We start from the raw sequence: 27910 nt of genomic DNA, 5'->3' as shown, positions 1-27910 counted from the left end.
ATTTATGTGGTAGGTAACATGACTAGAGACCCATGCGCTTTAACTGTGTGCACATTTATTGTGGGCAGACAGGAACATCACCAGAATTTTCCCTTGAAATTCATATTTTTAATTGCATTGGTTAGCAAATAATTATAAGCAATAATTAGAAATATTAATACAAATTGAAAATAACGGGAATTCCCATTGGCGGCATTTATTTTTACTCGGGAGATATTTTCAATTTGTATTAATATTTCTAATTATTGCTTATATTTATTTGTTATCCTTTATGCTATGCATACATTACATGCTATGTTACATTTAAAACCTTGCATGCGTACATTTCATAGAACTCGGGGACAAACATTTAAATCCCCTTATGACGAATTATTGGACCATTTGTTTTAGTTCCAGAAAGTTACTTTAGTTTCGGGCAGGAATTGCGAATGGTGATCGACGGAGCAAACACATTTGTAAGAAAAAATGCTCTCACAGACATGAGAACGACTATATATATATATATATATATATATATATATATATATATATCCCGCTACATTTGTTGCGTCCGACCCCTAAAAACTCCATAGCATTGCAGCGTCCACCGACTTACAGCGTCCGATATACGGACGCTGCAATGTTTTGACCTCAAAATTGGCCAGAACGATGCTTACCCCATGTAGAATCGTATGGCAAAAATTTTTGTGGAAGCAAAAAATGTCTCAGAATGTCTGGAAACGAATATTGAACGTTTGAAATTTTGCCGACAGGTTCGCTACACGATGTATATATCGAGCAGTGTATGTTTTTATTCATTTCTACGATCTTGCCGCGTCCACGAAGTAATACAATTTTCGATACATAACGACGATCATGCTGCGTCTACGCATTACATCGTTAGTATTGCGTCCTCAAGACCGATTACAAGTAGATATTATTTTATATACATAACGACGGTCGTGCTGCGTCCACGCATTACGTCGATAGTACTGCGTCCCCGTAGCCGCTCATGAGAATATACTATTTTTAACTCATAATGACAATCATGATGCTTCCATGCATCACGTCGATATTATTGCGTCCCAGTGAACGATCAGGAGTAGATATTATTTTGAATATACAACGACGGTCATGCTGCATCCACGCATTACTTTGATAGTATTGCGTCCCCCTGGCCGATCACGTTGAAATATTATTATGAATACATAACGACGGTCTTGCTGCGTCTACGCATTACGTCGATATTACTGCGTCCTCGTGGCCATTCGGAGTACATTGTTAAATATTATTAGAGCGTTTGGTTGAGTAAACATCAGATTTGGCAACATTTGGTTAATTTACAACGATGCCGCTTGATACTCAGAACTAAGAATCGTCTTGCGTGGTTTTTAATGCATAACGACGATTTTGCTGCGTCCACGCATTACTTCGATAGTACTGCGTCCCCATGGCCATTCACAAGTACATTTTTATAAATTATTTGAGCGTTTGGTTGAGTAAATCATCAGATTTGGCAACGTTGGGTTAATTTACAACGATGCCGCTTGACACTAAGAACTAAGAAGCATCCTGCGTAGTTATTAATGCATAACGACGATCGTGATGCGTTTACGCATTACGTTGGTAGTATTGCGTCCGTTGTTGTTTTTTTTAAAAGAAAAAGCGTTTTTTTTGGGAGCGAAACCCGGTCGGCACAAAGTATAAAAAATAAAAGTGGTGTTTACAAAGTTATTGTTTTATTTTAAATTAAATATTGTTGTCAATTAAACAAACAATTTATAAGTTCCCGAATATTATCTGAATATAAAATAAATCTTATAGAATAAAATAAAAACCTCAAGATATGAATTGAAATCTAGCAAGAATATCGTAACACAAATTGTGAGGATTATTATTAATATATTCATAGAATTATAACTATATATTTTATCACACCTTCATAAATGCAATGAAAACTTTAACTTAAATGAAATCAACAAAAAATCAAAATATAGAAGAATACGTATGTGAAACATACAGCGAATGCACTAAAATCTAGAACAATATAATAAATCTACTAACAATCTTGCACTTAAACATAAGGAGTATAATTTGAAACATGGACGAACTTCTGGTATACCTATGTATTTAACATTATGTCCACAACCAGATTTTTTAATACTATCCGAGGCACACTCGCATGCAATACATAAAAATATACCAAGTATTCCAAACTACAAACAATAAGTCACAAATTATCACAAAAATAAAAGTAGTGGAATTGTAGTCTATGATAAAGAAAAATTTACTGATATCAATGTTAACAAAATACCAATATGTAACGCAAACTGTTTGTCAATTAATGAATCTAAATAATTAGCCAATTAATATAATCGCATGTATCGAATACATAGTTCGTTATACCCTTATAGTCCAGTAGGTACCCAAGCGATTCCTTCAGAAACTTGATCAGGGTGCTTAGGCTGTGAACATCTTGGAATAATTATCGATAATAACATCAAATGGAAAAGTCAAATAAACTCCACAGTAGACAGAATGAGAAAACTCATCTTTATGTTTTTTAGACTTAGAAATACTGTATCATTAAAAATACTTAAAGGTATTTATTTTGCACTTGCACATTCTACACTACTAAAATATGAAATCGTGGTTTGCGGGGGGGGGGGGGGGGGTGCGTATAAATCATACCTACGTCCACTTGTGACAATTCAAAAAATATTAATAAAAATCATATTTAAAAAAGCCATATAACTATCCAACAATAAATGTTTTCCAAGGTTTCCCGGTTCCCCTTCTCACAAAAATTTATGACAAAAATACTCGTACATTAAGAACTTCAATTACATAAAGATTTATTTGATAAAAATAATATTCCATAATTAATTTTAAGCTAAATAATTATTTATATTGGAGGACTAACCGTACCACTAGTTCGAACTACAACAGCAAAACATCATTATTTATTTAACGGTATAAAATTATTCAATAAATTACTCCTGGATATATCTGAGGAAAATTATGACAGTTACAAAAAAAAACAATTTAAAATTCTCTAATACCACCTAATAAATTTTCTTATTGTTTTAAATTATTTATTTATTTATTTTATTTCAGGAAAATCAACAGTTTACAATGTGGTTCATTTATGCACGTGTAATTTACCTAACTGAGAAACCAATTGCAGATTTCCGCAATATTCTATTCTATTATGTATGTAAAAATTTAAAAACTATACTTACAAGAACTAAAAAATATTAAATTTATCGAAGAAAGCAAACACTTAGTGGCTTGACATTATACAAAATGAAACAAATACTTTGTTTTAAACCACTTTATTTTTATTTATATTTCGTCGACCGGTTTGGATTGAACCCAAATATTGTATAAAATAAATATAAAGTGGTTTAAAACATAGTATTGTTTCATTTTGTAAAAAATATAACGTTATTCAAGAGGGAGATTATTATAACATGAGATTATTTTAACTGGAGATTATTATAACAGGAGATTATTAAAACAGAAGATTATTATAACGTACCACTACATAATATATGTCATTACATAATATAGTAACATTTTATGCAGTTTGGTACACGTTTAATACACTTTTAATATAGTTTTTATATTTATTTTGGTTACATTGAAAATAGAATCAGAGAGAATGTTATTATACATATGTTGAACATATTCTTCTAAGACAAGCATTTTTATTTTACTAGATTACATGAGCGTGTGTGCCGTGTAGGTACTTTCAAATCAATTCTGCTTAATAAACTCCACATATTATGTTTTTGCTTATCATTCCTTGGTATTATTTATAACTAACCTGTTTTTATTACTTTTATTGTATTTTCTTGTAAGGCTATTAATAGTTTTTGTAATAATATTTGCAATATAAATATGTAAAAATATATTGTTGTCCTCTCCTAAGCACAAGCATCTTACTTATCAGAAAAGTGATTTAAATATTATTTAATATTATGTTGTAAATATTGTAACACTAAAGATGTTAAGAAATAAAAATAAAAAAATATTTTTATTTTGAACTTAATGGTATTAATAAGTTCTCATTAATTAAAATATTGCAATTTGAGGTTGAACTAATTAAGTTAAATATAAAAACAGATATTATTATATTGAATACGTAACGACAGAAGTTCTGCGTCGATGGTATTGTATCCTCGTGACCAATCACGAGTAGATATTATTTTGTATACATAACGACGGCCGTGCTGCGTCCACGCATTTCGTCGATAGTATTGCGTCCCCATGGCCGTTGGCGAATTTGTACATTTTTATGTATTGTTTGAGTCCTTGGTGAAGCAAAACCCCAGATTTGGCAACATTCAGTTCATTTACAACGTTGCCACTTAGCACTCAGAACTAAAAAGCGCCTTGCGCGGGTGGACATTTTTGTAAGATGGTTTACAGTGGAAGGTAAATTGATATCCCGACCTAAAAATGTCCGACCGCCCTCTGCAATGGAGCGAACTGGCGCGTTATGAAATGATACATTTTTACTAAGGATATTGTTGTAAAAAAAATTGTCGCACGCCTGCGCCCAGTAGGTACGTTTGTATACAAGGTGCAACAAGATATTCATTCAAACTTCTCACTATCAATAGACAGTTTGTTGTCAGGTCTGGTGTGTTTCTGGATGTCAAAAAAATAAAACATAAATATATATACACATATTTTTTATATACCGCACAAGAGTCTCAACCGCTCCCGTCTTGAACAGCGAGACTGGCATCCCCAATCTGAGTACTAGGGTGAAGGTATTGGGGAGGGGAAGAAGATGAGGAAGAGAAATGTAGAAAAGTACCTGGCTATTTATATCTGGTCACCAAACACGGCAAAAGCTTGGAAATAACGTTTCCATTCGGAATGGTGGTCACACACCAGGGCGATACTGAGAGTATATTTCACTCTGGAACGTGCTGCAAACACACTTTATATTATGTTTAATGTATTAATTGTGAAATAACACAAACAAATAAAAATTTATTTGCGCACGCCGGGTTTGACCGTCAGATTACGGGCTTCGGATTGCGAGTCGAGAGTCTTATCTCTCAACCACAGATGCTGTTCGCGCAATATATATGGGATTGTTAGGTATGCATCCACAGGCTTAATGGACAAGTGTAATGTCAATACCAAATCCTGCAAATGTCCTACCTACCCTTTTACCCATCCCAAAATGTCACCATATTAAAAATATTGTTGCGACACATGTGAAATCTGACAAGTGGTGTCAGTTGCTTATCAGAGTTCGGAGTGATAATTAATATCAGACAGGGCGAATATACATATAATTTGTGAAGTGAAATCAACTAATACTCCTGGAGACGTGTGATAGTCATCAACGGGTGAGTCCATCTTTCCTGCTTTCCAATCTGGGCTTATCTTGTGCTCCAGAAGCCCAGATTTATACCTTTGATTATTGCACTGTCCATCGGGTTTGTCGGATGCATATATCGTCCCATAACCTATCATTCGGAGTAGTTTGGGACTGGTCCTTTGGGCGTGTGGCATATCACACCACCTTTAAAATATATAGTGGAGTCGCAGCTTCGCGACACCATTTTTGGTTCTTTCGAGCCGGATTACCAACGGGGTATTTAAAATTAACATATTTAAAGTTATAAATAAATATTATTTCCTCTTTATACTTTGTTAATTTGTATGTACTAGGTTGCATTTGTAATTATTGTTGTGTTTAAATTCCTACATACAATTAATCATGGCGACTAGCGATAGTACTCAGGATATTAAAATCAAGTTAGTAGAATCGAAGATTAATTTGATGCATAATCGTGTTAATGAATTATACGAGAAAGCGAAAAGTATTGCGGACAGGGAGACGAGAAGTTCGGAGGATTTTCTTAAACAAACGGTTAATATAGCTACATATTATGCACAATTTAACACATTTTGTGATGAATTTCATACACTTCAGTTGAAAAAGGATTCAAATTACAATATGAATTTCGATTTATGGAGTAAATTCGAAAATAAGTACTGTTTTGTAGTTTCTATACGCGAAAGCATTATAGCAAAGCAAGATTCATCACGTGATCGACAGAAGTTAAATAATTCACCATTAATTAAACTCCCACCGATCGAGATGCCATCGTTCGATGGTAATCAAGAGAATTGGTCGATATTTTATGAAGCTTTTAAATTAAACATTCACTCAAATCAAAATTTGAATACGTCGCAAAAGATGCAATATCTGATAGGGAAACTCCAAGGAAAGGCGTTATCAGTTTTTGCGGGAATACTTCCGAACGAACAAAATTATTTTTTAATTTGGGAAGCTCTCGAAAAGAAATATCAGGACAAACGCGTGCTAGGTACCTTTTATCTGAACAATATTTTGAATTTAAAATTATTGGAACCTAGTAACCCAAATGAGTTAAATAATTTTATCGAACGGTTTGCGTCTTCCATAGCTGCACTCAAGGAATTAGGTATTGATGACCTAACCGATTTTATAATATTACATGTTGCACTGAAAAAATTAGATATACAGTTGGTGCAAAATTTCGAAATGTCTATACGGGAGAAAGCTATACCTACATATACCGATTTAATAGAATACATTCGGTCGCATGTTAAAATCCTAGAACGAACTGGGCAAAATGATAATAAGGTTGTTAATAATAAAAACAAAGTTACGCATTCATTCGCTGTGGTCGAACCGAAGTCAAGTAATAATAATCGTAACAGGTGTCGGAAATGTAATCATTCTGATCATGTTGAATTGTTTAAATGTGAACAATTTAACGAATTAAGACCAAATGCTCGCTTTCAGTTTGTGAAATTAAATAATTTATGTGTAAACTGCTTAAGCGATAAACATAAAACTGTGAAATGTCCATCTAAATCGGATTGTAGAATTTGTAAAAAACGACATCACACCGCTCTGCATTTTGAGAGCACGGTGAATACTGAAAGTCAATCGAAAAACGAAGCCATTACATTAATAGCGCGTAATAATAAACATTATAATAATTTTTCTGCGGGTAATATAGCTACGAATGTACTACTGTCAACCGCGCAGTTATTTGCTTATGACAATAAAAATAATCAAGTAACCGTAAGGTGTTTAATTGATTGCGCCTCGCAACAAAATTTAATCAGTTTAAACACTTGTAATGAATTAAATCTTAAAATAATTCCTTTAAATAATTCAGTAGTTAAAAGTGTTGGTTCAGTAGAGACACCAATATTGGGACACGTTGCGTTAAAAATTAAATCCCGCGTTTCAGAAGATACTTATAAAATTAGTCTATTAGTTGTCGATAAAATAACTGATAAGCTTCCTACACAACATGTTGACACAAAGTCATGTGAGCATTTAGTGGGTTTAAACTTAGCGGATGAATCCTGGAACGTTCCATCCGATGTTGATATCTTATTAGGTGCACAGTTATTTCCATATATTCTGCTGGGGAATAAGGTTTTATCTAAACATAATACGAATGCACCACCGGCTATACAGACAGTATTCGGGTATATTGTAATGGGTGAAATACCTACGTGTACGCCGGAGGTTTCGTGGACGTTCGGCCCCATAACCAATGTAGATTTATATAATGCGTTATCCAAGTTTTGGACGATGGAAGACATGCCTATTAAGTCGTTGATGAGTGCTGAAGATGCAGAATGTGAGAAAATGTACCTCGAGTCAGTCCAACGGGATGAATCGGGAAGGTATATTGTATCTTTACCGTTTAAGATAGATCCTAATAATTTAGGTGATTCGCGCCGTGTCGCGCAGCGTCGATATGAATATTTAGAACGGAAATTTAATACTTCGCCAGAATTGCATTGCAGTTATAATGAAGTAGTTTCTGAATATCTGGAAAAGGGATATATGAGGGTTGAAGTTCCGTCTTCATCTAATATTGATGAGGGATATTTCATTCCTCATCACGCAGTAATTCGTAAAGATAAATCAACAACTAAAACTCGTGTTGTATTAGACGCAAGTACAAAGACCAGTTCAGGGTTGTCACTTAATGATATTTTGTATACAGGTCCAAATTTGCAATCTAATTTATTTACACTTTTAATTAAATTTCGCTTATTCGCTGTAGCATTAACCGCAGATGTTAAGCAAATGTATCTACGTATAATGGTAACGGAAAGCCATCGAAAATATCAAAAAATTCTTTATAGATTTCACAAAGATGAACAAATTGGAGTTTATCAATTTAATTCACTCGCGTTTGGTTTGAACTGTTCACCATTTCTAGCAATGCGAACTATACGGCAGCTAGCGAGCGATGAAAGAAATTGTTATCCGAAAGCGGCGGAAGTTGCAATTAATGATTTATATATGGACGATTTTGTATATTCTGTAAATACTATAAGTGAAGGCATCACTTTGGCTACGGATTTAATGGCGATGTTCAAGTGTGGAGGATTTGAATTAGTCAAATGGTCGAGTAATTCTCCTCATTTACTGGCCCAATTACCAGAGTCGCACCGCGCGACAATGGATTTTTCGGATAAATGTAGCATTTTAGGATTGAAATGGGATCCAATATCTGATTGTTTTCGATTTATGATATGTCCGACGGAGGAAAAAACTATATGTAAAAGATCAATTCTTTCCACAATAGCTCGTTTATTCGATGTATTAGGTTTGGTTGCTCCGGTAATTTTATATGCCAAATTACTTTTACAAGAGCTGTGGTTAGAGAAAGTAGGATGGGACGAGGAACTACCCCAAAGTATTGTTAATAGATATGTCAAATTCAAGGAAGAATTACCGATGCTTTCTAATTTAAATTTACCTCGATATTTGGGAGTAAAGGAGGACTGCACGATAAATATTATCGCCTTCGCAGATGCGAGTATGAAAGCATACGGTTGTGTAATATATCTTCATGTCACGGATAAGGGTGGCAACACTACAATGAATTTGATATGTTCTAAATCCAAGGTGGCCCCTCTGAAAACAGTGTCGCTCGCTCGATTGGAATTATGCGCTGCGCTTATTTTATCTAGACTCGTTAGATCTATTATAGATACTTATAGAAATCGCGTTTCGATAAACGATATATTTGCTTTTTCAGATTCAAAAATAGCACTTTCTTGGATTCACTCGTCCCCTCACCGGTGGCAAACTTTTGTAGCTAATCGAGTTAGTGAAATTCAGGAAAATTTACCCGCGAAACATTTTTATCACATAGATGGCGTTACCAATCCTAGTGATTGTTTATCACGAGGACTACTGCCTGCTCAGCTGGTCGATCATTCTCTTTGGTGGCACGGTCCGCCCTGGGCTGCGAACCCAGTATCCGAGTGGCCTGTCGAAAGATTTTCCCCCTCACGAGAGGAGGAGAATACTTTGGAATTGAAAAAATCGCATACATTTACGATAACGTCAATAGAGGAAAATTCTCCGATATATAATCTCACTTTAAAAATTTCCTCATGGCCAAAACTGCTGAGAATTGTGGTATATATTTTACGATTTATGCGAAAGTTATCACGCTCAACAGTTATAAATTCCACGGAATTAAACATTGCTGAAATGCACGGACGTATATAAGGGGGGGGTCTTGGGGGTCCGGACCCCCCCCATTGCACCGCGCCGATTGTAGAATACGATAGTTTCTTAAGTCCGCCACAGTGCGGGGAGCGGGGGAATGGGCAGTGCCCCCGCCGCGGCGCGCCGCCGCCGCCCGCGTTTCGGCCGCGCGCACCATACCAAGCTAGAATCTAGTTTAGTCTATTTTGTCTCTTCGCGTTGCGCAGTTGTCAGTTGTTTTAATACAGAAAGAAGTGTCGCATTTAAAAAGTATGAAACGATCAAATCAGGTATCTCATGTTCTCAACTTAGTTTTAGCGCATTCATGTGAGATACCAATAATACGTAACTGTATCGGAACCATTAAGAGCGTAATAAACTTTTTTCGCCTATCACCGCTTCGCGACGGACTTTTGAAGAAAATTGCGGATCAAATTAATTCATCTCATTCAACGCTTATCTCTCTTTGTGAGACACGATGGACCGAGAAACACGTGGCTGTCGAAAGATTTGCAGAAATGGTTCCCGTTATATGCGAAACACTTGGGGCACTTCAAGATGCTGCTAGTAGCGACGTCGCTACTCAAGCATACCATCTTCAAATCGCTATGGATAACAGCCAGTTTATTGTTTCTTTAGTTATACTGAGAAAAGTTTTTTCATATACAGCAAACCTTAACAAAGCAATGCAGAAAGTCAATGTCGATTTGACCAACATTTGCGAATATACAAAAAATGTAAAAACGACTTTACTAAATGTTCGGAACGAAAGTCAGTTCGCAATTCTTTTTGAGCAAGCACAGCAGATGAGTTCAAGCGATATAGTAATGCCAAGAATAACTGGAAGGCAAACCCTGCGCAATAATATTGCAGCAGAAACTGCCGAAATATACTACCGACGAAATGTGTTTTACCCTTTCATTGATCATGTTATTACAGAACTCGACGCTCGTTTTAAACCACAAGAATCGACGATCGAAGGAATTCAAATGCTGCTACCTGAAAAAACCAGTAATGACTCCAGGATAAAAGAAAATCTTAACAAGATTACACAAACATTTCTGGGTGGGGAAAATAAAGGCACAATATTTCTGAGTGAATATGAGATATGGCACAATCACTGGAAATCTGTAGCACAAAAACCTGCAACTGTGATCGACACCATCGATAACTGCGATGATCAGTTTTTCCCTTTAATAAAAAAGCTTCTAATTATTTTAGCCACACTCCCAGTGTCCACTGCAACCCCTGAAAGATCTTTCTCTACATTAAAGAGGTTAAAAACTTACCTAAGAAATAAAATGGGCGACGAAAGACTTACTGGTCTGGCTTTAATGAGCGTACACCGAGATCTGGCGGTGCAACTTGATTCCGAAGAAATTATTAATCAGTTAGCAATTAAACGTAAAAGACTAAATGTATTACTTTAAAGTAGTGTCCGACCGAACTTTCGGTTTCGGTTTCGGCCTAGTTTCGGCCAAAAAACGAGTTTCGGCTTAGTTTCGGTTTCGGCCGCCATCCAGCCGAAACTACGGCCGAAACCGAAACTGAATTCGGGAGATTTCGTCCTGCGGTCGGACATGTTCGGTGCACTGAACTGCGAGCCACGAAAACACTTTTTATTTTCATTATATTCAAATAAGTATTATTGCATTAAAAATATTTTGTCATTGTAGGTAGGATGGTACTTTTTAATTTTAATTATATTGTAGTTCATTAAAAAGAGTGCCATACAAAATGACCAGAGTTTAGAGGAAATTATTTTGTTCTTAAAATGAAAGAGTATTTTTTGTTTAGTGTAGGTAGGTACCTAAAGAAATTAGTGCACCTAAAAAAGTAATTTTGTTTTCTACCTTTTATTTTATGTTATTCGTTAATAATGTTCACACAGGTAATACCTAGATACTGTTTATTTTTTTATATTATTTACGAAGAAGTTATAACTTATTTAAAAAAGCACAACCGTTTATTTGAAATAAGGAATGATAATTTTTAATTAATAGTAGTTGTAAAACAATGAATCTCGTGTCAGTTTTTTTTGTTTGAGAGAAAACTACATTTATTTTCATGTATAACTTGAATTTACAATATTTTGTTAGTGTTACTGTAGGTAGGTAGGTAATTTTTAATTTTAATTATATTGTAGTTCATTAAAAAGAGTGTCATAATAATACGACCAAAGTTTAAAAGAAATTATTTTGTTCTTAAGATGAAAGCTCTTCATTTAGCTTGAGAGAAAACGCTTATTTTTTTCATACATTAAGTATTATTTGCATTAAAAATATTTTGTTATTGTAGGTAGGATGATACTTTTTGATTTTAATTTTATAATTGTAGTTCATTAAAAAGAGTGCCTTACAATATGACCAAAGTTTAGAATAAATTATTTGGTTATGTGATTAAATAAAAGGTGTTTCAATTTTAAAACAAATTATTTGTTCTTAAGATGAAAGAGTATTTTTGTTTAGTTTACCTTAACAAATTAGGTATAAAAAAAGTTATTTTGTTATTTCTTTTTTTATGTTATAAACGAAGCGATTTTATTTAAATAAGGAGCGATAATGATGTTATGTTTATTTTTAGTTCAAATATCAGAGACTGAATGATTTATATATATAATATTTAAAAATAAAGGCTGATTGATTAAGACTGACTATTTTTTCACGAAAACATGACCTTATATATTTTTTTTTAATTTGCGGACCCCCCCTTATCAAAGCTATATATACGTCCGTGCTGAAATGAATGTATTAAAAGCTTTACAGAATAGGTATTTTAGTGCCGATATACAATTAATACAGAGGGATAAATTATGCTCACCTTCAATCCGAAAACTAAACCCGTTCCTAGATCATAATGGCTTGTTACGTATAGGTGGTAGATTAACAAACGCGAATATACCTTTTGAAAACAAACATCCAGTACTTTTGCCAAGACAGGATCATATTGTCGATATAATTATAGACTTTCACCATCGTGTGAATTGTCATACTGGTGCACATCTCCTTATGTCAATAATTAGACAGCGTTATTGGATCTTATCGGGGAGAAATCTAATACGCAAAAGAGTACATGCTTGTAATTTCTGTTTTAAAACTGCACCTTTTAATATTATACCGCTAATGGCAGATTTACCTACAGCTAGAGTTCAGGAAGCAAAGGCATTTACGCATACGGGTGTAGATTTTGCCGGACCAATAAATATAACCCTTTCTAGGCGTCGTGGGGTAAAAAGTCAAAAGGCATATATATGTCTATTTATTTGTTTAACAACGAAGGCTATACATATGGAAATGGTATCAGATCTAAGCACGGACAATTTTTTAAACGCATTTAAGCGTTTTCTATCCAGACGCGGACCGGTTTCATGTATGTACAGTGACAATGCGACAAATTTCATAGGCGCAAAGAATTGTCTGGATGACTTATATAATTTTTTAGAGGCAAATTCAACTAAAGAAGTTCTTCGCAATGAATTTAACAATCGGAGAATTGAATGGAAGACGATTCCACCCCGCGCTCCTCACTTTGGAGGATTATGGGAGTCAAATATTAAATGCATTAAATCGCATCTGTATAGGGTTGTGGGTACTCAACTTTTATGTTATGAAGAACTTCTCACAGTTCTGACACAAATAGAGGCTGTACTTAATTCACCGCCATTATGTTTATTAAGCAGTTCTCATTATCCAGAAGCTCTTACTCCGGCTCATTTTCTGATGTCTACCCCGATTCAGCATCTACCTGCTTATGATTTGACTAATGAACGCATTAGTCTACTGAAAAGGAAAGAGCTTTTGGACCACCTCGTTCAATCTTATTGGAAGAAGTGGCATATAGAGTATCTTCACTCTCTGCAGATGAGAAAAAAATGGAATAGTCCCGCGAATAACATTCTAGTAGGTACCATAGTATTGGTGAATCAAGAGGATGCGCCTCCACTTTATTGGCCGGTGGGCGTTGTTGAGGAGGTGTTCCCTGGTAAAGACGGAGTGGTTCGTGTCGCACGCGTAAGGACCCCTTCCGGGAACTTTAAACGACCAGTCGTAAAATTGTGTCCTTTGCCTACACAATAATTATTATTTCTTTATTTCATTATTTTATAAATTTTCGTTTTAACTTTGTAATATTAATAGCGTATTGATAAGAATATTTATATTTCATCTTACTTCGTTTTACATTTAATTCTTTACTTTATTTGAAAGTACTTAAAATTTCGGAAGGTACTTTCAACGCCGGGAGAATGTTCGCGCAATATATATGGGATTGTTAGGTATGCATCCACAGGCTTAATGGACAAGTGTAATGTCAATACCAAATCCTGCAAATGTCCTACCTACCCTTTTACCCATCCCAAAATGTCACCATATTAAAAATATTGTTGCGACACATGTGAAATCTGACAAGTGGTGTCAGTTGCTTATCAGAGTTCGGAGTGATAATTAATATCAGACAGGGCGAATATACATATAATTTGTGAAGTGAAATCAACTAATACTCCTGGAGACGTGTGATAGTCATCAACGGGTGAGTCCATCTTTCCTGCTTTCCAATCTTTTTTTTTTTTTTTTTTTTTTATATTTACTCCACACAGGAGGCCCTGAAGAAAATAATTTCCCTCAGGGCCTATGTCATCTTTGGGGATGCTGTGTGGAGGGTCTTTTTGTGGAGAGGAAGGAGTGAACATGGGTCTTGAAGAGTCCCATGTTGTAGGAGGGAGGAAACACAGAGGGCGGCAGTTCGTTCCACAGCCGAGCTGTTGAACTTAAGAACGAATCGTAGAAGCGACCCGTTCTCATGTGACAAGTGTCAACTGTGTACAAATGTTGGGCGCGCGTTTGGCGTGTATCCCGACTACGCACCGGTGCCGAAGGGATCAATGACGCTAGTTCCTCAGAGCATCTTCCATTGTAATACCGATAGAACAAGGACAGCATACCTACCTGACGCCTGTGCTCTAAAGATTGCAGTCCGTTTGTTAAGATTGGGGAATCTATCAAACGGACCGCCCGTTTCTGCACAGAGTCAAGGGTTTTTTTCAGGTATTTTGGGGCTCCAGACCAGAGATGGCTGCCAAATTCGACAGTAGGGCGCACTTGCGATTTGTACAGGGTGAGCAGTTGTGTACTATTAAAGTATCTGCGGGCCCTGTACAGTACGCCCAGCTTCTGAGAGGCCAACTTTACTCTAGCTTCGATGGAGCCCCCGTACCTGAGCTGGTCACTTATAGTTACACCAAGCATATCAATGGAAGGCCTGTTCGGAAGATTGCTTCCGTTGAAGGAGACTAGATTATCATTTGGATCCCTTTTAGACGTAATCAGACAGGATTGGGTCTTTGAAACATTAAATTCGACGAGATTATTTTTACCCCAGGAGGAAATACTCTCGAGATAACCGTCCATTCTCTGCTTCAAAGCCCTCCGAGCCGTTGGAGTTTGTGTGCCCTTTGGGGGCTTGTCAAACAAAAAGCTATCATGAACTGTACTGTCATCCGCGTAACAATGAATCGGTGCACATGTCAAAAGGTCATTGATGTGCAACAAAAACAAAGTCGGAGACAGAACCGATCCCTGTGGGACGCCAGCATTTATGGAGTGCGAGGAAGAGGTGAAACCGTCAGCAACCGCCTGAATCGACCTATCCCTTAAAAAGTCAGCAATCCACGTACACAGGGATGCGGGAAGTCCGTAAGAATGCAATTTGTTGACAAGTCCTCGGTGCCAGACCCGGTCAAAGGCCTTGGATATGTCTAGTGCGACCGTTTGGGTCTCACCGTGACGTTCCAGGCACCGCCCCCAAACATGCGTCACATACGCGAGAAGATCACCGCACGAGCGGTTCCGCCGGAATCCGTATTGACGGTCGTTGATAATTTTGTTCTTCTCGAGGTATGTGAGCAGTTTGTCGTTGATCACACGTTCCATCACTTTGGACAGAACTGATGTGATCGCTATGGGGCGGTAGTTGGCCGGGTTGGAGCGGTCACCTTTCTTGGGAATAGGGTGAATTACCGCTTTTTTCCAACCAGAGGGCACAGTGCCACACTTCAGGGACATTTTGAAGAGCTTTGTCAAAACTGGAACTATTTCCGCAGCACACCTCTGCAATACCAGGGCAGGTATTCCATCAGGTCCACTAGCTTTGTTAACATCGAGCCCCCGTATGACGTGGAGTACATCCCGATGCCGGATCCTCAGCTTTTTCATATAGAAGCCGCAGTGAGGAACCGACGGCGGAACAGCACCCCCGTCGTCGAGGGTCGAGTTTTCCGCAAACATTTTCCCTAAAAGGTTTGCCTTTTCGGTGGCGGTGTTTGCTAGTGAGCCGTTAGGTCTGGTAAGAGGTGGCAAACTGGGTTTGCAAAAATTTCGACCTATTGAGCCCGCAAGCGACCAGAATGCTCTGCTGCCATGCGGGCAGGCAGCCAGCTTTTTGCTGATCTGCAGGTCGTGTTCGAATTTTGACCTATTGATGATTCTCTTGCATTCCTTTGCCGATTTGTTGTATGCTGATCTGCTTTCGGGCGTTCGAGATGTGTTGTAGGCTCGGTAAGCCGCGTTTTTTCGTCGAACTGCTTCGGAGCATTGTCGACTGAACCACGGCTTTGAGCCCACACCAGTTTCTTTAGTAGTCGATTGTATGAAGCCATCCATCGCCGAATTGATGACTTCACCAATCTCCTGGGCACATCTTGAAGGGTCCGAAGTCCGAAAACAAACAGCTGACCACGGAAAAGCATTGAAATGGGCCCGCATACCGAACCAATCTGCTGACCTATAGTGCCACACTTTTCTCCTCAGCCTCTCATTGGTTGGTCTGAGGCTAACGGGGATTGATGTCGTCACTAGGCAGTGGTCAGATGATCCCAGAGGCGCTGTGACGTCAATCTTATAACCGTGTGGCACAGTAGTTAAGAATAGGTCTAACAGATTGGAGCGGTGAGTCTGGACATCAGGAACCCTTGTAGGCTCCTGAACCAATTGCTCTAATCCGTAGCAAATGGCAAAGGATTCCGCCTGTCGGCCAGCCGAGTCCGTTGGGCCTGAGAACTTCAACCATGGTTCGTTATGAACGTTGAAGTCCCCCAGAACAACAAACTCGGCCGAAGGGTAGCGGGGCAAGAGATCATCAATAGTATCGCTCAAATGTTTGAAGAGCTCGGAAGTGTCTGATTCGCTATGGTTCGGTGAGCGGTATAGACATGCGTAGAATCTTGCCGTACTGGCAAGATTGACGCGCACCCACATTACGTCGAATCTGGAGTTTTCCAGACTCAATAGTCGCACACAGCTGACGTCAGCTCGACTATAGAGGCAGACTCCTCCTTTCAGTCGGAATTTGCTTGCGAGGGTAAAGCCCGGGCAGTCCAGATAGGAGGAGTTTGGCGGCTCGGCTATCTGAGTTTCGGATAGGAAAAGAAGGTTGGGACGTTGGGACAAAAGATGGTGATGGACGGAATTTAAATTTGTGTGCAGGCCGCGAATGTTGGCAAAATTTACCAACAGTTTTGGCCCGCACCGGGGACGCCTGCTACTCGCCGCTGTAAAGATGTTATGTTTGTTTTTATGTATATTCATGATTTTAATTTTTTTTTTTTTTTTTTTTTTTTTTTTTGTTTTTAAGGGTATGAAGTGAAAGGAAGGTCTGGAATGGAAAGGTGTGAGGGGTGGGTAGGAATATGGGGTTCAGGCTGTCCAGGAGTGATGAGCGTTTGGTTCCAGCCCACCCACTGCGGTGCTAGGCGATAGGCTGGGAGAGTCCGGCTGGAGAGGGCATCCAATGCGCCCCAAACGCTGCTGCTGGGTCCCCTCCGGTCACGAACCGGCACAACAGCAGTGGCGGGGTCCCAGCAATCTGGGCTTATCTTGTGCTCCAGAAGCCCAGATTTATACCTTTGATTATTGCACTGTCCATCGGGTTTGTCGGATGCATATATCGTCCCATAACCTATCATTCGGAGTAGTTTGGGACTGGTCCTTTGGGCGTGTGGCATATCACACCACCTTTAAAATATATAGTGGAGTCGCAGCTTCGCGACACCAGATGCTGTAATTAATTAATTAATTCACTATGAACGTGAAAACTTCAATAGAAAAGTAAGAAATATTTTGTGTTGTTTATTTATTTGTTAATTTATTTATTACACCTAATAGACGTTTACATTCTAGTTTAATAGTTGAGTATCGCAGTTATTATAAATTCTTCAAAATTAAAACAATAGAGAAAAAAAAATAAAATGAAAAAAAGTAAAATGTTACAACAAAAGCGTATAATAAAATAAGATACATTGGTAAAAATGATAAGAAGTCTCACATAAGTAGATATTCAAAATAAAGAAAAGATTGCAAAAATTATAGATGTCTATTTGTCTCGATATATAAAAGAATTAAAATAAACAATATTTATATTGATTATTTTTAAGGTGAAATATATCTCCCATATCAGAATAAGTCATGTAATCCTAAGGGGTTTAATAATATAAGGGGCATAACAACGGCCTAAATTTACCTTTTGAAACTCTCAAAACAAATCCAAGAGTCTTAAGGGCCGTATATACGGAAGACGTAAAAATTAAATCGACCTTCAAAACGCCATGTAACAAACAAATAATATACACTCGGACGCAAGAATATATTATTCAGTATGGACGTGAAACCTTTATTAGAATAGTCAGAAATATACGGCAGACGTAACAATTAAATTAGAGTGAACGGACGTGAAACCTATATTAAAAGGAACTTTCAATATACAAAAAATATACACCCGGACGTGAGTATGTACGTGACGCTAGAAATGTATGAGAGTGTAATAAACATCAAAACCTGCATTATTATGAATATTAAAAAAATATGATATTAGCGATTATCGTGAGTAAAACATAGTGCAATATTCACAAAAACAATCTAAAAAAAAGAACTAGAAGTGCTGGACGCCCAAAGACGGATTTACGCACGGACGCAATAAATGTTGTGGGACCTATATATATATATATACCTAGGCTCAGTGATGTGCACAGAGTTATTAATCTAACATAATATTCAAAGCCAACTGATATAATAATTTAAATGTGTAAACAAATTGCAAACTGATTTAGATTCAATTTCATCATGGGCTGATGAAAATAAATTATTTTTTTATACAAAAAAATGTGTCGCTATATTGTATACACGTTCGATAAACCTTATCAAATTCGATTATTGCATCAAAAATGATATATTGTCAAAAGTAAAATCCATCAAGTACCTTGGGGTAGTCTTTGATCCCAAACTTACGTTTTCGGACCATATATTGCAGTTAACGACATCATGCTACAAGCTTCTCGGATTTGTCATAAGAATCTGCAAACAATTTTCCAATCCCGAGGCAATGATGACTTTGTACAACTGCATTATAAGGTCTAAAGTTGAATACGCCTCTGCTGTATGGGCCCCATACCAACAAAAATACATTTAAAAATTAGAACAGATTCAAAAAAAGTTTTTTGAGATACATGTATTTGAGAATGCACGGAGAGTACCCGAGATTCATGCATCACGAAGATTTGCTTGCCGAAACGCGCTACCAAAGTCTCCACTCGAGGAGGAGTGGGGCCCTTGCAGTAAGGGCGTACAAAATTCTTAATAATGTAATAGATAGCCCATACCTTCTGGAATGCTATAAGTAGTTTGTACCGAACAACTACAGCCAGGGACGGCACCATGATCTGCTATGTATCCCACGTGGCAGAACGGACGTACTGGCTCGGCATAGCATGACACGAGGTATGGCGCTGTTAAACAACGCCTCCAAGACTATCGATATTTTTAATAGTAGCCTTGAAGAATTCAAGAGGCATGTCAATGCCAAAAATCATTATTTATAACTTGTTATTTCTATTATTTTTTCTTTCATTGTTTTGTATCATCTATATGTAGTTAATGTTACATGTGTATTGTAAATGGACACACAGTCTGTATACACAAAAAAAAAAAATCATAAATTTGGATTAATTAATAGAGGTACGAACAGATGGCACTAAATGCTACATTTGTACCGAAATAACACAAACGAATCTTCCTTTGAATGCGCATTACGCATACGGTATGTACATTTTTTGTGTAGAATACAGTAGAGATTTGAATATGAAACGTGCTTTATTTTGCATACTTAGTTTCTGCTTTTGACACGTTTTAGTAGGGCGGTCAACGGGGCGCGCGCGGCGGTGTGGTTCATAGCTAGAACTTTGCGTGTATTTTTTGAAAATGTAGATTGATTTCTTGTAATGAGTCCCTGGGGGGGGAGGTTCAATCCTCAGTCAAAACAAAAACAAAAAAAAGTTTAATTTTTAATGCGAGTATGGAATGCACGCCTCTACCTAGGCTCATCTATAAATGATGAAGGAGGCTGTGAAACAGAAATGAAAACGAGGATTTGCATGAAAAAAGACGCAATGAGCAAAACGCAAATGATATTGAGTGACGGCATAACAAATGATATAAAAACCAACATTTTTTCTGTTTTCAATTTCAGATGAGATGGTGCAAAATCTCGAACTAGGCTGCGCCTACGACATAACTTACAACCTATCCGTTTATCCATCAACTCACCGGCCCACGGCTTGGCATCTCGAGCAGCACAAGCTGCCACTGTATCCCCCCGTTCCCAGAAGGGGCAGGCAGATGTCTGGTGCGCGGTTATCTTGGGACGATCACCCGTGGGCAGCTGTGGTTGCGGCCAGCCATCAAATAACTAGATCTGTATCACCGGATGGTACCTTCATGGATCTGTGCATGGGGCTGGTACTTAGCTTGGCCAGTATACAAGTAACAAAATCATAACCTGACCAATAAAATAATTTAACCCAGGAACCAACCATTACTATATTACCAATTATTATTGATTATTTTCTATAGGAAGAAGAGGAAGGATATCCTCTACAAATTTTAACTGTCGGACATGATTTTACAAAGCTAAGTGCAATCATCGAAAAGGCGTCCCAATTTGCTAGAAGGTTTGTCACTCTGATTCAAACATTATTACTATGCATTGATATATATAATGCTACATATTGTCGGTGGTAATCCATCACCGTGTATGAAATATCACTGCGTAAGTCATCCTGCAATGCCATTCAACAGCGGTAATAAACCATGTATACGATTAATCTAATATACAGGGTGTCCGGAAACTCGTAGTACAAGCGGGAAACTGGTGAATCTACATCACATTTGGAGTCGATTTTGTAGTATATTTTTTTTTTATTTGAGCTTTCGTTATCGAGTAAATCGAGTTTGAAGTTGATTTTTTTTTTTTTTTTTTTTTTTAATCAAATTCTTATAAATTATTACTGAAGATCAAAGTACCCAACTAATTAAAACTATTTGAAAGTAAAACAAATGAAGAAACTCGGATTTGAAGCATTATTTTGAAATCACCCTTCATTTAACCCGGTGTAATCATAAAATATTTCTGCTCTGCAGGGTTAAAACATCTGTTATTCAACTCTAAACACCAGAAAAAACTTTAACCCTAAAATAGCCGAAAAATATTTTTTTTTGGTTTTTTTTTTTTTTTGAAAATGCTCAAATCAAAAAACTTTATGTTTTTTTGGGTTCCCCATGTGGTGTAGATTCTCCAGTTTCCCGCTTGTACTACGAGTTTCCGGACACCGTGTATATAAGACATCTATAATTTCCGCAATATATATATTTTTATTTTGAATATCTATTTATGTGAGACTTCTTATTATTTAATGTATAACTTCTTATTAACTAATGTATCTTATTTTATTATATGATTTTGTTGTAACATTTAATATTTTTTCTTTTTTCGTTGTATTATGTTTCCTTTATTGTTTTAATTTTGTAGAATCTATAATAACTGTGATACTCTACTATTAAACTTTGTAGTGTGTAAAAGCCCATTAGGGCGTGTAATAATAATAATAATAAATACAGGATTTTTTCTTGTGAGGGAATAGTCCTACAATGAAAATAGTATCACCGCGCATCTCAATTACCTTCCGTTTGGGTAAAATCATCGCCTATCTCAGTTATCGCTCAAGGCGCTCAGTCAACCATCATTGCGGCAACAATTATTTTGCTAATTACAACGGTTTTGTTGAATTTTTTTTTTTTCATGGGTAGTCTTACTAAAGGTATGTAAGATGAGATTAAGTAATTATCTATTGCAAATATTATTTTGTGCACTTGGTGGATGCTATTATTAATCATTATTGACTTACGCGTTTGATCCATGAAATTTAAATGGATGGCCCACATCCATCTCTGTGGAGAGGTGAATAAACTAAAATTTCGGTACTGGGCTGAAAATAACTCAAGGCAGCTTCACAAGAAGCTTCAGCTTCACTCCCCAAAAGTGACCGTGTGGTGTGTTATTTCAAATTTCAGGGTGATTGGGCCTTATATTTTTGAGGAGAATGGACGAACCGTGACTGTCAACGCTTAATGTTATGTTTCGATGTTGGAAAAATGTTCAATTAAGAACCCAAGAACTAACGGAGGAAACAGATCTGGGAGACATCTGGTTTCAACAGGACGGTGCTACCCCGCCTATACTGTACCGCCTATAGAGTTTCAATGACGAAACTGTAGCAGGTGTTCCCTGCGCGCCTTCATCAATGTATTGCTACTGGAGGCCATCATCCTTCTGGTGTTATTTCAAGACTTAACCTCTCAGACAAAGACATTTATTTACTATGTGTTCCTTTGAGAACTGTCAAAACGTGATAATTTTTGTGTTATTTACGAGTTTTGCTAAAAGCTTCATAACTCACGTTTTGGGAAACGTAGCCTCATTCTAAAAAATGTTTTGGAAAGATTATGAAATCCACTATCGCATTGTGTATTTATACGTAAATATTTGCGTTTCTAAATATACATTTTATGAAAATGTCAAAAATATGTAAGAATCGCTTACCATTATTTCAAAGCCGTGAAAAATGTACTTTTTTCTGAGTATCATAAAGAAATAACACTTTATATATTGAAGAAATATAATTAAAAACTATTAGTCACCTCAAAATATTAACCGTCCAAAATAAAATATTTTTAATAAATTATTTAGAAACGCAATAAATTATGAACGAACAAGATGACAGATTCAATCGGCTTAGATAATGCACTTCTACGTTCCATAGATATTCTTGAATACAGACGCGTAGCGTTATTCATTATCGATACTCTGTTTTTTAAATCATGGCAATCCGTATACTAGTGATGGAAATAAATCGATTTTTGTAAAATCTCGCGCGTTTACGTGAAAAGACCTTCTAATGTCTTGACCGCTATTATCATATTTACGTCTTTTGACGTTCTAATGTTCTGAGTGGTTAATGCATAAACCGGCATGATGTACCAAATAAAATAAATTAAACCCCTTTTCTATAAGTTGCGCTGTTTCTTTGTTTTGCTGTACCCTGTTTTTAAATATATAATTAAAAAGTCAATAAAAAATGCAAAATAAAATGGTTTGCCTCGATTTCGATTTAAATATTTTGAGAAAAACAGTTTTTGTCTCTCCTGAAAAGTGGTCAAATATGATTTACGCGGTGATGGATTGCTGTCAAAGATGTACATTTGAAAACTGGAGCGCGAACCAAACTACAAATTGTGAGGAACAAAGCAACCGCAAACGGTGCAAAATGCCATTTACGGTTGATTCGTTCCTATATTTCGTGGTTTCGGCTAGCGCTTTGGTTCACAAATGTATATGCAGCACACCAAACTGTGAATTGTGATTTGTTTTTGGGTTCTTATGCCGTGTTGCGCTACCTTCTTCTTTAAAGATTAATTCTTACCACAAAAAATTACAATATTACAGTGTGCTGCGTATACATTTGCGAACCGAAGCGCGTACTGACGCCCGATTTAGGGAAAGGAACAAAGCAACTGCAAATGTCGTTTCGCGCATGATAATACTTTTGACCGTGAAAATCTCAATATCATAATACACCGTGTTTCAGGATGGGACAACAAAACTTCAGGTGATTATTTACGATATTATAGGAAGAAATCCCGATGAAGCTTTTCAAACAGAGCAATAATTCTGCTTTCCAAAAAGTTTTAAAGTTGTTAAAAATTTGTATCGTGCTCTAGCTTTACAATACCAGCCCGTTCGCATAGGTAGGTATGTGCAAAGCCAATCAGTCATTAGTTTACAGTTGTACAAACATTTAGCGAGCTCGTAGCGGACTGTAGTGGGTAGTATAATGGTTACTATGACGAATCACTTATACAAACCCTTAATAATTTTCAGAAAACATTTCATAACTTTTTTATCTGGGTTTGCACCACCTCTGTCTGAGTACCACTGTCTTCCTCCCTTTCTCCTTCCCCTCACCACTACCTTTAGCCTCACAACATACACCGATTGGGGATGCCATAGTCTTACTGGTTCCAGACAGTTGGAAGCAGTTAACATTTTTCCTTAGATTTCATGTGTAATCACTCCCTAGAGTAAGGTACCATCCTGAAATACAGTGTATTTGATTTTTTTAACCTTTACTCTGGTGTTCACATCTTCGAAGGTGAATGATAAGAATTTCAACATACAAGTGACATTAGGAATCTCTGTACAGACACTTCCAAGAAGTGTGATCGATACCGGTTTGAAAGAAAATTGTTGTTGCCAATTTACATTCGACTTCTAGTGCCGGACAGGTAAATGAAATTGATTATCTGTTCAAGAAAGAAATTTGACCTTATTTATATGAATTATTATTTTGTTTGTAGGGTAACGTATGGACACCCAGGGTGTATCCTGTCGGGCCAGGTGTGCAAGGACCGGTCCAGCGAGGCTGGAGCCCTGATCCTGGCCAGGGGCGGAGTCTGCATGATGGGAAACCTCGCCCTCCACACTCACTCCAGCAGGGGTGGAATCTTACGCTCAGGTGAAAGGAATTGTATAGTAATCAGATTCGATGATAGACCACCATAGAATCGAAACGTTGCTTGAAATGACTTTAGCTATCTTTGGTGACCAGGTCTAAATAGCCAGGTACTTGCCGACCTTCCTCTTTCCTATTTCCTTCTCTTTCAGCCTCACAACATACCCCGATTGGTGATGCCTTAATCCTTCCGAGCAGTTGGGACTCTTGTGCAGTATTCACACAGTGGGACTGTACATACCGAATTAGGATATGTTTTGAGGCTGGAGGTAGTGCAGAGGGGAAGAGAAAGGTGAAGAAGTACCTGACTATTCAGATCTAGTCTTCAAACAAAGCTAAAGCCATTTCAAGCAATGTTTCGATTCTCTGAATGGGGGTCTTTCACCAGGGAGATACTGAGAGTATCTGCCATATCCTTGCTCAGAGACAGGTCCGTTGTAATCCTATTATTTGTTATATTTAATGAATATTTTCCGCAGCTGTAGCAACAGGCAGAATAACACTAGGGGGTGATGCGGGGGACTCCGCCCCTCTCAAGTGCTCCGTGTGGACTTACTGGGACGGTGTCTACAAAAACAAGGACAAGATACTGCTCAACACGCTCCACAAGTTAGTCTAATAATTTATTGTACCTCAAACTGGCACGAGCTGACCCTATAGTCAAATATTATTTATGCTATAGCTATTGATGACCATAGCCAAAAACACCCAACAAGTTACAATACAACAGCACCACTAGCGGAAACCCATCTCAGCCAAGTCCATCTATTTTCTAGAAGTTAATAATCAAAAAACTAATTCGCGTGTTGGTACTGAATTCGCGGTCAATTGTGGCTTAGTTCTTCTAAACTATACAACAAACAGACTTCGATTTGTTCACTATCTGTGCAACAAATATATTATTGAAACTATTCAAAAAAACTGAATCCTCTACAATACCGCGTATTTATCAAACAAGGTCAAATCACAATGACATAAAAAATATTCCAGGTCATAAAACCACATTCGGGCACAGAAATTATATTTATTTTGCAACAAAACTCCACAAAATCCTTCCCCCTGATATGAAGTGAAGAAAAAATTTGAATGATTACAAATCAAGAATAAAAATCTGGCTGAAAGAGATTAACCTGTCCGGTGGTGAGTTTCTGGAAAGAAAACGGTCCCGCTGGAGGGAGTTTTTTCAACAATCAAAATATAGAAAAAAATAAATGCCACTTCGTAGAGTATAAAATAATAATAAAAAATCCTTAGAAACTAGCACGAAAAAACAAATACTAAGCTATTTAGAAGGAAAAAATAAAAACAATTTTGCAGAAATCGCCAACCATCGAAATCGCAGCAGATTTTTGTTTTTACTTAATAAAAATCAGATTCACTTACCACAATTTTAATGATGCCAAGGGGATCAAGGGGGGAAGAACAACTTTTTTCACACACTTACATATACGTATTATTATTTACACTTATACTTTTGTATTTTCATTATACAAATTCAACATAGGTACACAATGTATATGCAGTCAATAATTACGATAACAAAAAAACTAATCTAATTATAATGTACACTATCTTAGGAATAAAATTGTCTTCACTAACTTATACTGCTTTTTCATATGGTAGTCTTCGAAACATGGATATACGCAAAATGCAAGATTGCAGTCGGTGCACATATATTTCGTGTCACTTCTTTTTTGAGCTCGAACTGCTGTATGTCTACACTCATGGCGTTATCGTTGAGTTCGCTTTCCTTGGGCTGCAGTTTCTGGTACAAGACGGAGAAAATGTTTTCCTAAAAGGCGAGTTGGTTGATCCACTACTCTCCTTCCTCTAGATGATACCGGCCTTGGCGTGTGATATTTTTCGATCATTTGAGACACTAAGTTTTCCCGGAATCCGTTAAATAATAAAACCTTTTGCGTTTTCAAACGATGCAAAAAGAAAGCATTTAGTGTTCCAATGTCTATCAATCTGAAGAAAATTTTCTTATACCATTTTAGAAACTTCCTGAAACTGCTTGCGAAGCCCAATATGCGGTCCACTTTGTCAACAGCTCCCATATTCTTGGTATAATCTAAAACTACCTCTGGTTTTTATTTTATTTTCACCCGTGGGGAAGTCAATTTTATCAGTAACAATTATTGCATCTGTATGTATGTTACTAAGCATAAGTACATCCCTTTTATTGTTCCATTTCAGCGCCATGAGATTGTTCGAATTCAAAGACTTCATTTCAGTTAGTTGAATCGAATTCATGAATAATGGGCGTAAACTTACCCTGATCCCATTTACGATGATCAACTTTTCTCTTTTTGGATGTTGAACAACTAGGGAGAGTTTCATCCTCATCAGATGTATCAGATTCGTCGGATGAGCTATCCGAATGTATTGGCAAATCATGAAGATCCTCGCAATGTCTTGTTCATTCAAAGGGTTAACCATTTTTTATAAAAGTAAAATATTTAAATTGAACAAGTTATCAATACGAATCACAAGGTCAAATCACAGTAAAACACTGTCCAAATTATTAATAACCTAAAATAATAAAATGTCAATGATAATAACAGTATAACGAATAATATTTCAAATAGTTCACAGCACTCAGATTCACTATTGAATTTTGTTCAAACTGTCAAAAACTGTATTCAAACTGAAAACAAACACTGTCGGTACAATATATGTAATAAATATTCACATCCAAACACGTGAGGTAATTTTGAATGCAAGATGATTAGGTTATTCAGTGTAAAAACAAACAAAAACCACAAATTTCACTTCACAAAAGACGTCGCTCGCAATAAAAATGTTGTTTACCCCCAACTACCAGACGGTGACGTCACGGAATATTTTAATTGTGAATAACTCCGTTGGTAATGTACCTAAATCGCTAAAAACTTTTGCAAGTTATGACAAATTGTCCCTAAATGGCAGTAACTATCAGTTTTCCCGAAGAAATTCAATAATTAATTAATTTTAGGCGCAACCGTACGGGTACGGTCATACCACCGGACAGGTTAATGAAAAAACTCGGAACAAAACATTAAAAACGACATAGAAAACTAATAAAACAGAAATGAATAACTTTAGTCCCTCTCAGCACAGAAATACAACTTACTTTACATAAATTTAACATCATATTTTGTATGTGCAATGTTTATATATATATAATACATGCATATTATACAGGGTTTTCCAATAAGAGGTGTTATTTTGATATTCAATCGTAAAAGATCAATGGTTTTGTTGCTTGTGTGGCACGTAGCGCCGTCTTGTTGAAAGTAAATCCAGATCAATACCATCCAATTCCGGTCATAAAAAATCATTAATCATCTCTCGATAGCGCAATCCATTCACCGTAACTGTTGCTCCAGTCTCATTTTCGAAAAAGTAAGGTCCAATGACTCCGCCGGACCACAAACCGCACCAAACAGTCACACGTTGAGGATAGAGAGGATCTTTAACAATAACTCTTGGGTTTTCCGAGCCCCAGA

General features: G+C 36.9%; 2 protein-coding genes across 2 annotated transcripts in view; one reads left to right on the top strand and one right to left on the bottom strand.

Moving 5' to 3' along the window:
* Positions 1-27910, bottom strand: part of LOC149410704 (uncharacterized) — a 57621-nt gene that overhangs the window by 12517 nt on the left and 17194 nt on the right. The gene's annotated exons all lie outside the window — the stretch shown is intronic.
* The window catches only part of mei-218 (meiotic 218), a 35561-nt gene that overhangs the window by 4946 nt on the left and 2705 nt on the right, over positions 1-27910 (top strand). Inside the window, exons 5-8 of the mRNA XM_089648237.1 lie at positions 20042-20334; positions 20425-20522; positions 24265-24422; positions 24899-25028. Coding sequence (XP_089504363.1) covers positions 20042-20334; positions 20425-20522; positions 24265-24422; positions 24899-25028 — 679 coding nt within the window. The remainder of the gene's footprint in view (positions 1-20041; positions 20335-20424; positions 20523-24264; positions 24423-24898; positions 25029-27910) is intronic.

The sequence above is a fragment of the Hesperophylax consimilis genome, chromosome 27 (genome assembly GCF_061612785.1).
Source record: "Hesperophylax consimilis isolate HC1 chromosome 27, BYU_Hcon_1.0, whole genome shotgun sequence".
Taxonomy (NCBI): domain Eukaryota; kingdom Metazoa; phylum Arthropoda; class Insecta; order Trichoptera; family Limnephilidae; genus Hesperophylax; species Hesperophylax consimilis.
The sequence above is the reverse complement of the archived record's forward strand: the minus strand, read 5'-3'. Positions and strand labels throughout refer to the sequence as shown.